Here is an 11173-nt window from a genome sequence, read left to right as displayed (position 1 = left end):
CGCGTGGGCGGCACGGCGCAGCACCCGGAAGTGGCGGCCGGCGGGTGCCCCCGGCTGGGCGCGCGGGGCGGGAGGGGCAGAGCGGCGGCGGCGGCGGCCCCGGTGCTCCCGGTCCCGGTCCTGCTGCTCTCCCCGGGCCCTGCCAGCCGGTGAGCGCCCAGCAGCGATGGGAACCGCGGGGCTCTCGCTGTGGAGACGGGCCTGCCCCTGATCTCAGCGCTCCGCTCCGGGGAGGGAGCTCTGAGGGGCCGGGTGGGCGCTGAGGCGAGCGGGGCGGCCTCTGCTCCTCGGGACGGGCTCCGCTCCCCTCGGGACAGCGCCAGCCCGGTGGGCAGGGGGCACCGTGCGGGGCGGGGATGTTCTGTCCCTGAGGGAGGGAAGGGAGAGGGCCGGGCCGCGGCCCGCAGAGCCCCCTGGGTCTCTCGGGGGAAGGGGCCGCCTCGGCCGGTGCTGCCCGAGCGGAGCGTGTGGGGTTTGTCCCTTGTCCCTGCAGAGCTGGGGAGCCAAGGCTGGGTGAGGAGGGGACGAGCAGGGGCTGGGGGCAGCTGGGGCAGGGTTGGTGGGAGCGGTGTGGGGGACAGGGGGAGGTGCTGCTGCCACATCCCGGTTACCCATAAATCTTCTTTCTCGTTGTCTTTTAAAATCAATAATGAATGGAGGATGTCATTAGTGTGGCAGAATAACTCACAGGGAGACTATTGCCAAGTGCTCTGAGCACATCCAAGATTCTTCCACAGGAATTGGCTTTAAAATGTTGAAGTTCCTCATGTTGTTTGATTTTACTAAAAATGAACCTTGGGTGTTTAGAGGCTGATCATGACCAGCATCAGGCTCTTTGTGGTCTGAGTTACCTTCTGTAGCTGAATCTCTGTTTTGAGTTCATGGTTTAGCTTCTCTGTGGCTGGAAAGCACATGCAGTTGTTGCTAATGTATTTGTGTGTACAAACATAATGCTGCATTTCTGTGCAAAGGAGAAAAAAAAAAACAATTTTAGTAAAACAAGAGCGTCTAATGCAAGTTTCCTGTTGCCTGGAAAGAAAGGCAGCCCTTAGGAGTGGCAGTCACAGATGCTCCTTCAGAAGAAAACTGGTGGCAATCTGCCCAGGTGTTGGTGACCAATGGCTCCCTTCCGTGGGTGATAACAGATGTACTGGCAAGTTCAAGATTTGGGTTTCAGGTGGACTCCGAAGTCGCTGTGGTACAAACCTGTGACAAGGTGCAGGGCCAGCACAAAGTCCTCCTGCACGGTGCCTTGTCCTTACCATGGCACAGCTCTGTGCTCCCAGCCCCAGCCCTTAGCTTTAGGGGTGCAGAAGGACTGGGGTGGCAGGAGAGGAGGGGTGATCACAGCAGGAGGAGGTTGCCAGCCCTCTCTGGCAGCCAGATTGAGCAGCAGGAAGTCTCCTCTCTGGTGCCTCTGTGTCCCTGCAGGGCCCTGGCTGTGACTTCTGCTTCTCAGCCCTGCCAGTGTAACAGTCCAAGATAATGTGTGTTTTAAGGCATTTCCTGTCATTTGTCTGCTGCAGTTTTGTCACTCTGTTGTTTGCTGAAGTGCTTTTAGGAAGCCATTGATGTGTGGTTGTGGGAAGGAATTAGTGTGAGCTGTGGTTTCCTCTCTCCAGTGGCTGCAGACCCCAGCCCAGCAGAGCATCCTTTCCCCTGCTCTGCTTTGCAGGTTCTTGAACAGATACTTTTTACCCTAGCTGTAATTTCACCTGCTGCCAGACTCTGATAGAGAGCAGAACAGTTGGTGCAAGCACCAGAATGAAACCACACAAAATTTAAACAGCAGCCACAGCTGAACATCCCACCTCAAACCTTTGAACATGGGAGGTGTAGCACGTGCTCTGTGGAAGGTGTGTGTTTGCAATTTAGAAAGTGCTTTCCCTTTTAAAATTCATGTTTTCTGCCCTTGGAAGATGGCAAATGAAGACTGAAAGATGAGGAAATTGTAGCTCCCTGTTAATCCAGCTGTAACCCCATAAACTGGTTAAGCTGTCCACCAGCAGCTCTCCTGCAGGGACAAATGAATTGCAGTGACTCACAGAACACAACAAAGTCTTATTTTATGAAGAATTAAGAAACAAAACCTATTGATTTAGACTTGGCAACTGTTAAGTAACAAGAGCAAAAGTTTCTTTGTTTTTCTATGTTCAGTGCTGTGTGTGAATGCATGAAAATAATCTCCCAAGGCAGCTGGCGTTCAGGGTGAAGCTATTGAGTCTGCAAACTTCAGAAGCGTTTGATGCCATTTGTTGTATAAATGGTCTCTTGCTGCTTAAAAAAGGAAAACCCAAACAGTTAAATCTTGGAGCTACCTCAGTGTTTATTACTAATTAATGGAGTATTATAAGATACTCATTATGTATGCTTGGACATTCTGGCTGGGGAGTGAGTTAGTGGCATTCCTGTGTGGATCCAACTCAAAATCAATTTGTGCTGTATTAATTGGTGTGTTTCAAGGATTTCTTCATTGGTAACTCCTGACAAGAGCCTGCTTATGTGTGGATAGAATTAAAATTTCAAGGATTTTCTGTAAATTAAGCCTCGGATCAGGTGATGTTCCTGATGTGTTTTGGGACTCATTTGGGTCAGTTATACTCAGATGGAAAAATGTGACCTGAATACTGAGTAGGTTCATGAAATAATGTCTGTGGTGTGAATTCCTGAGTGAATTGTATGAATATTTATTAGCTATAAACTTGAAGTGCCTTATCAATTTAAAAGAAACCAAGAAGATGCTTTAGGTTTCGAAGGCACTTAGAGCCTGCAGCACAATTGACTTTCTCTGCAGCTGTCACACGGGAATGCTGCTACAGAAGCATCATCATTTCATAATTAGGTGGTGCAGTAAGGCAGTCAGGTGACTGCCTCTTGGGAGAATAATTGCATGCTTTGATGAAAACTGAGCAAAAGTGAACTTGGTGTGAGTCAGAGGTAGTGCCATCAACTGATCAGAGCAAATCAGCCTGCACTGCTTTATTTACACAGCACAGCTTTTGAGAGCTGCCCATGGTGAAACTGTGCTATTGATTTCTCATTCTCTCTCTTTTGCAGGCTGACCCAAACTGAGTTTTTTCTAAACATCATGGGAGAGATTAAAGTCTCTCCTGACTATAACTGGTTCAGAAGCACAGTTCCTCTTAAAAAGGTATGTACATCTAGTGGGTGAAATATCTCCTCTCGTGTTTTAGGGGGAGAGAGTCAGTGTGGTTAATGCAGAGCAGTTGTGGCTGTGCTACTGATCTGCTTTATCTCCTGAACTGTTGTCCCACATGTCATGTGAGTGCCTGAAAGCACAGCCTTCATCTTCTTCACATGCTTCTTGGGGGTCACTTCTGCCTGTGCTGGGGAGCAGACTCTCAGCTGTGAGCCATGGCCATGGTACCTGCCATCCCAGTGCCATCCCAGTGCCATCCCAGTGCCAGCCCTGCTGAGGAGGGGGCTCCAAGGCAGTGCTGTGTGCCACCTGAGTGGCCTCTCAGAGCTGCCTTGGGCACTGGACTGAGCTGCCAGAGCCACCCCCACTGTTCCTGCCCATTGTCCTCGGGCCAGAGCAATGTCCAGGGCACCTCCCCAGCAGTCAGGCAATGTCCTTAACCACGGGGGAAAAACCCAGACAGTTTCTTCTGCTTAGTCACACTGCCCAACCACTTTCTCCTCTTGCTTGGATTTCCCCACTGCCTTTCCCTGAGCCCCAGGAGAGTGTTTGAGGTGTGCAGGGTGGCAGAGGGCATGCAGTGCAGTGTGTAACTGCTGACCCACTCGAGCCCTGTGTGCCTTCTGCAGGTCAGGCTTGCAGGGCTGTGGTCACAGAGTGACCTGCAGCAGCCCAGACTGTGCCAGGCAGAGGGACAGCCCTGCCTTGGCACCCTGCTGCTGTGGCACAGTCACTGCTGTGGCTCTGCAGGCTGAGCAGCAGTGTCCTGTCTGGCCTCAGGTGTGTTTTGGTTTGATTTTGGGCTGAGCTGACTTTGCTGTGATTCCCTTGCCTCCATGACTGTGTGGGCTGCAGAAGCGCCTCTAGGGAAGGGCTGCAGGATTCTCGTTCATGTTTGCCAGTTTGTGTCCTGCAGATGAGAAAGGTGCATTGCTGCTGACCCCACGTGCTCTCAGGCAGAGCCTCACTGGGTCACCACAGCCAGGGCCAGCAGAAAGATGTGAGGGTGCTCTGAGGGTCTGCTTGGTGGGATGCAAGGTGGTGAATGGAAGGAGCTGGAGGTTTAATTCCAAGGAAACATGGTTCTGCTGCAGCTCAGGGCCAGCAGCCACTGCCTTCAGCTGCTGCCATGGTCAGGGTTTCATAACTGGGGATGTGTGTAAGCTGAAGCTGATGGTGACCTGCTAACCTTCAGCCTCAGGAATGCCTTACCCTCCTGAGCGCTGCTGTCTCCTCAAGAGGCAAATGATGCCACAGGGCTGAATGTGGGGTATAAAGAAATAAACAAACTAGTCCTGGTTATTGGAGAAAGAATTTTAAAAAAAGCTCAATTTGAAAATGTAATTAGTCTCTGAAGCAGTCTAATGCATTTGCCTGCACTATCCCCTCAGAAGTGCAAAGCCTGTGCAGTACAGAGGAGGCAATGACCAGCCTTGGTAACTGCTCTCAGATCAACCTAAAGAGGCAGAGCCAGAGCAGTTTGTTGGAGAATGTGCTGAGATGTTTCTCCTGACAGGCACAGGAAATGCACAGCTCCATCTTCTTTCCTGCCCTGGTCAGATATAGGAAGTACAGCAGAGAAAATAACATTTTTTTAACCTAATCTGCTTTGCCTTTGTGCCTCTATTTGCATACACCACTTACTCTTATCTGAGTCCTTCCTGAAAGTTTTCATCAAGGGACTCCCTGGCCCTGCTGAAAAGTTCTGCTCTTTGTTTTGAGGCAGTGCAGGTTTTACCTTGTGTGAGCTGTAGATGATCTTGATTCGTCAACCAGAACAAGGAAAAGGTTCTGACCTCCCAAGTCAGGAGTTAACCACACTGCTGCCTGCACAGCTCAGGAGCTGGGGTTAAACTGTCCAGCATGTGGCTGGAAATCAACCAGAGCAAGTGCTTAAACCATTGATTCACTGTCTGGGCTCAAGGAAAGAAACATTGTCTGTCTGCCTCGGCTCTGCTGGCATGAGCTACCTTTGGTGTTGTTTTTTCAAAGACTGTGGTGTGCCTTTGGAAACACTCCTAAAGGTAAACCTGGTAGCAGCCACCCAGAATGGATCCGGCATTGCTGATGGAATTACAGCTGAGAACAGCAAGGCCTGGAGCCCAGGGGCTGTGTGCAAGGAGTTGTTGTGATGGGGATTGGGAGGGCTTTTGTACAAGGTTTATGTTTAAATGGTTTCAGTGGTCTGGAGGCTCTGGTATGCAATCTCTCTGTTTTTATAAAGACTTTAGAAAACAACATTACCATGTGATCCCTCACATGCTCCCAGAGCCTGAAATACTGGCTTTATTAGGAGCAGATTTGTTAGTCAAGCAAATCTGATTTGTGATACACTGTTCTCCTCTGATTGCTGAGAGGCTTAACTGCTGGGTTGGAAAAGCAAATTGTGCTTGTATATTACTGTTCAAAAAGCTATACAATCTTGATATAGAGGAGATGCATTCTGGCTGCTTAACTCAGGCTTTCTCCAGAGGTTTGTGCTTCTTGATCTGGTACAAGATGCAACTTCTTCTGGGTTGTGGAGTTGAAAGAACATCTGGAGTATAGAAAGCAGTTTCTGGTAGAACAGGCCTTATCAAAACAAGTCAGGCTTTGGTGCTGCTAGAAAAGAAGACCCAATTCTTAACACTTCTGAAGGCACTAATTTTGCTAGGACTTGTGGTACTGTATGTGGAGCTGCTCATTAAGGATGGCACCTCATGTGTGAGTAATCTCCCTCAGCCAGCCCTGTGTCCTGGGCAATCCAGAAGCTCCTGAGATGCTGCCAGGTGATGGAAGCATTTTCCCCTCCAGGTCAGCCCTGCAGTGCTGCCCTGGGAGCTGTGTGTGTCTCTGTTTCTGGCAGGCAGCTCTGAGTGTTCCAGATCAATAATTTGTGGTGCTAGCTGCTTAATTCCACAGCCCTCTGTGGTGCCAGACCTGTAACATCTCCTGTCTGTGGATGCAAATATCAATGGTTGTTTAAAAAGCTGTCCTGGGGCAGTGCTGGCTCTTGCAGCCTCCAGCTGCTGCTCTTGGTACCCTGAACTGACCTCCTGGGGCTCTCCTGAGCATGTGGCTCCTTTCCTGAGGTGCAGTTCATTATCCAGCTTACGTCACGATACACAAAATATTGTCTGATGGCGTGTGGCCACAGTTCTGTTCCAGCTGTATCCACATTGTCATTCCAGTTAGAAAACAGCCTGAAAGCTATTGTGAAGAGGAGTAAAAGAAGGTCTTGAGTATTATAACATTTACTAGCAGTTGGAAATTTCTAGAAGCCATCCTGGAAGGTGGCAGAAGAACCTCACCTGTCTTGTGTTTCTCCTCCCCTCTGTGCCTCTCTCTCCAGATTATAGTGGATGATGATGACAGCAAAGTCTGGTCACTGTACGATGCAGGGCCAAGGAGCATTCGCTGCCCTCTCATATTTCTCCCTCCTGTGAGTGGGACTGCAGATGTGTTTTTCCAGCAAATTCTGGCACTGACTGGGTGGGGCTACAGAGTTATTGCTGTGAGTATTCTCAGTCCTGTGTCAAAGGTGCTGTACTTGTGCTTGTTGCTCTGATTAGAGGTTGCATAATGAACTTCTTAGTTTTGACTTGGGGAATCCACCATAAAACTTGGTGCTAAGTGGCACTACAGAGTAGTTAGCATATGGATCCAGGCTGGAATCTGCTATATGTCCACAGCAGCATTTACCAAGACCTTGTTGACCTCTCAGCCTACTTTTTTTTCTCCTTGTGTGTCCTGGACACCAGTACTTTTTGCCTCCAGCTGCATCTTTGTTAGCCCTGAGGCAAGCACATGAGTTAGTTCAGGGTTTCCTTATTTTCCTTTGGGAATGTGGATAACATGGTTCTTCGACTGTATAATAGCTGCAGGTTCACTCCTTAAATCCTACCAGCCTGCTCTTCTGGGGCTTCTCAGCTCCTGAGCTGAATGTTGATTTGTACAGTATATTAAACAGCCTGGCTTTAGGAGTACCACTGTCTTTTGCAGCAGTTAATGACTTCAGTGTCTGTTACATGCTGCAAAACCACTGAAGAGCCACTCCAGCCTCCCCTGCCCCTGATCCCAGAGTGAGGCAATGCTGCACTTTCCCCAGCAAACTGCTCAGTGGCACTTTGTGTGGTTTTGTGTAACTGAGGGGGAGGTGTTGGCACCCTCGGGCTCTGGGGACCTTGAAGAGGAACTTCCTAACATGGGAGAGGCACAGCACTGTCTTGAAACCTTTAATGTGAGAACTGGTACAACTTGGAAGCAGATTGATCTCAGTTTTTTCTAACTTTGTGCTATTTTAGTTGCAGTATCCAGTGTACTGGGATCACCTTGAGTTCTGTGATGGATTCAGGAAACTCTTAGACCACCTTCAGCTGGATAAAGTGAGTGCTCTGAGACAAGGCAGTGGACAAATTGTTGCAATAAAAACCTGATGTTTGAAACAGTCTCATTTAAGAGCCAGTGCAAAAAATAGGATACAAAAATACACCCTATAAATAAAGAGGCTGTGTTGCAATTTCACATTTGAAACTAGTTTATTTTTGAAGGTGAATGCCCTTGGAAATTATAATACTTGGCCTAAATTCAACTGCTATTCCAGGCCTATTAAACTGTATGGGTTAACTTCATTTTTTGTGAGATGCTGTGGAAGTGACCCTTCCTAACTCACATAGTACAGAACACCACAGTCAAGTCTGTTGGGCTGGAATAGCTATGGAGAACAAAGTGAAATATTTGGGTTTTCTCTTAAGCTTGATGAACACAAAGAAATTAGCACTGTGAGTCTTTGGGAAACATTTCCTTGTGTTAGTATTTATCACATTTATATTGCACATAAAACCAGGAAATGAATGGAACAGTGATTCTTTCAAAAAATGGGTTATGAGGACAAGGTAAACTTGAATGACCTATTTTTGTAATGAAACACTCTGCTCAGAGGTCACATTTCATCATCTGTTTGGTTTTTTGTTTGCCCTTGCATTAGGTTCACCTTTTTGGCGCTTCTCTGGGAGGCTTTCTGGCTCAGAAGTTTGCTGAATACACACACAAATCTCCCAGAGTCCAATCTCTGATCTTGTGTAATGCCTTTAGTGACACTTCTATTTTCAATCAGACGTGGACAGCAAACAGGTAAAGCAGACAGACAAGCAAGCAGACTCATGGCATTAATTTTTTTGCAGTGAAATGTCACATTGATTAGTTGGATATGTGTCTAACCTGATTCCAGCCTGGGGAGGGAGGTGTGGGATGGAATACTTGTGACTTTTAAAAGCACACCACAAGGAGAGTGGAAATGTTAACAATTGAGAGTGTGGAATTAGACAAATTGTTCTGTGATCCTCTGTGGATGTGTGGATTTAAGAACTCTGCCTTTTGTCTAACAAAACCATTTAGAGCAAGAATAATGTTGTTCATCATGTTTTTTGCCATGTAACTAGAAGTTTCTTCAAGGATTTAATTTGAAGTTAAAACACAAAGCTTCTGCAAGGAAAGAAAGCATTTACAATACAGCATCTTGATGTTGAGTCCTTGGTGCTTGAAGATATTGTTCCATCTTATTTCTGTTTTAGCTTTTGGCTGATGCCTGCTTTTATGCTGAAAAAAATTGTCCTTGGGAATTTTGCATCTGGGCCTCTAGATCCTGAGATGGCTGATGGGATTGATTTCATGGTGGACAGGGTAGGTGTGCTCTGCTCGCTGTGGTGTCACTCTGCAGTTACTGAGGGGGAGGTTGGAGATATTTCTGCTGCTTTCTTCATTCACTGACCCCAGAGGGAGGAGTGGGAAGTGGATCTTTAGCAGTGTTGACTGTCACAGCCCCAGCAGTTTTTGATTCACTGACCCTCTACCTTAGTGCTGTTTATTTGTGTCAATCAAGAGGAGTTAAGGAACTGAGGTGGAAAAGGAGAAAATGCTGGGATAGATCTGTAGGCCACACTCTGGGGACAGAAACAACTCATGGAATGTGGTTTAGGCATTTGTCTCCTGCAGAATAACACTAAATTGGAATTACAACCTTCATCCCTTTAAAACTATCTTCTCCTTGGCTGTATTATTAATACTGCATTAACTTCCTGCAGTGAAATATGTTGTTAATCAGTGTTTCTCTCTCCTGCAAGCTGGAGAGCCTGGGCCAGAGCGAGCTGGCCTCAAGACTCACCCTCAACTGCCAGAACTCCTACGTAGAACCTCACAAAATCCGAGACATCCCTGTAACCATTATGGATGTAAGTGAATCTCAATTGTTTAGTTAAACACTATTTCCTCCCTTTGGCAGGTGCAGCCACACTATTCAGTCAGCAACTCAGTAAGCATTTGCAGCATGTAACTTCCTATTTAGGGAAGCCTTCTGCTGACTGGGCAACGCTGTGACTTTTCTGTGCTGCGTTATGAATTAGATATTCTGTGCCATATGTTTCAATATTACAGTATTGGCTTGCTAGCTGTCAGTGCCCGGGTTTGCTTGTTTTGTTTCATTAACACCATTCCACAAAGAAGCTGAGGGTCTCCTCTAGGAGCAGCATGCAGCAATCTGATGTAACAACACAATCTGATGTTCAGAACTCACTGCTGGGACTTGTTGCACAGGTGTTTGACCAAAGCGCGCTTTCAACAGAAGCAAAAGAGGAAATGTATAAGCTTTACCCTAATGCCAGAAGAGCTCACCTCAAAACAGGAGGCAACTTCCCCTACCTCTGCAGGAGTGCTGAGGTCAACTTGTACATTCAAGTGAGTTCCTGAATTCAATCTATGAACGTGTTTAGCCACAACAGCAGAAGGAAACTCCTGTTGAGCTTCTTTTGTTACTTAACTTCCCTGTGCGCTCTGTGCTGTGGTACCAAAGGGCAGGGCTGGGAGCAGCTGTGTCCGTGCTGGGCCAGCTTTGGGGGTTTTCTGTCTCTGAACTCCTGTACTCCAGAGCCGTGGTTTCACCCTCACAAAAGTTACTCAGAAGGAATATTTCTATTTTACAAAAACACTGCTCCTACACCTGTCTCTGTGTTATTTCCCGTGCCCAACAGATCCATTTGCTGCAGTTCCACGGCACCCGGTACGCAGCCATTGATCCCTCCATGGTCAGTGCAGAGGAGCTGGAAGTCCAGAAGATCAGCCTTCACACCAGCAACGAGCACGAGGAGCAGTAGGCTTGGGAGTGCCAGTGGAACAGAGGCGTTGGTTTGGTGGTCTTCCTGTGTACAATCAGCTGTTCCCACTCTGCCTTTCCCTTGTGTTAGCCGATTATCACTGTGTGATTCCAACAGGATCAACAGTCGGTGAACTACCTGTGGACAGCAACCTCCAGCAGTGTAATGGGATAGATCTGTTTCAGTTTTAGTCTTTGGATTCAAGGAAGCATCTTAGAAGACTACACTTTTAAAAATAAAAGACATTTTTTCTACCAAAGTCTTCACTGTATCATGTTCTTAAGCAGAACGGTATTTCTTTTTATATTTTTCACTTGGCTGTATATATTACCACATGCAGATTGTGTACTTATAAGCTGACCTATATTTTTGTTGAATATATGATTTAAAAGATGTTTAAGTGTCAATATTGCCATCACTTATGTGCTTCGTACATTGTGTTGTAAGTTAGTTTGTTTCTATTTGAAATAAAGCATTTGAATTTTTAACTTTCTTGCTGCATAAAAATGGTTTTCAATAAAACTTCACTTTCAGCAAGTGTCTCTTGTTTTGACTCCAAGAAAACAGCAGCTGAGCTCACTGCAGTCCTGGTTTGCCTCTACAAACACCTCTGGAAATGAAGAAAACCATCACCACCTGCTTGAATTCCTCTCAAGCTTTAACTATAAGGTTGTACTGGTTTAGCTCTAAGAAAAAATGCTGTAGTGTTTTTTTAATAAAGATAACAAGACATAACTTGTAACTTTAAAGGGTAAAATCTAGATTTATTGAAATACAGACATTATTTTCCCCTTGAGATGCTGTAAAAAATAAATATGAAGGATTACATGACAAATGAAAAGATGTTTTGAAAAGGTCAGTCACCTATTTGATTTATAAACATACA

General features: G+C 46.7%; 1 protein-coding gene across 2 annotated transcripts; it reads left to right on the top strand.

The window, feature by feature from the left end:
* On the top strand, window positions 1-10779 carry SPG21 (SPG21 abhydrolase domain containing, maspardin). 2 transcript variants are annotated; one of them, XM_058811515.1, is made up of 9 exons: window positions 1-149; window positions 3058-3151; window positions 6492-6653; window positions 7444-7524; window positions 8127-8272; window positions 8713-8821; window positions 9262-9369; window positions 9731-9871; window positions 10165-10779. In XM_058811515.1, the coding sequence occupies exons 2-9, from the start codon at window positions 3089-3091 to the stop codon at window positions 10285-10287; spliced, it is 933 nt and encodes a 310-aa protein (XP_058667498.1). In that variant the 5' UTR covers window positions 1-149; window positions 3058-3088; the 3' UTR covers window positions 10288-10779. The 2 variants fall into 2 exon arrangements, with proteins under 2 accessions (XP_058667498.1, XP_058667499.1); XM_058811516.1 differs by lacking the exon at window positions 1-149 and adding an exon at window positions 491-513.
* Window positions 10780-11173: the final 394 nt, after the last annotated feature.

This window comes from Ammospiza caudacuta, chromosome 10, assembly GCF_027887145.1.
Source record: "Ammospiza caudacuta isolate bAmmCau1 chromosome 10, bAmmCau1.pri, whole genome shotgun sequence".
Classification (NCBI taxonomy): Eukaryota; Metazoa; Chordata; class Aves; order Passeriformes; family Passerellidae; genus Ammospiza; species Ammospiza caudacuta.
Note: the sequence above shows the minus strand (reverse complement) of the source record. Positions and strands in the feature narration are given on the sequence as shown.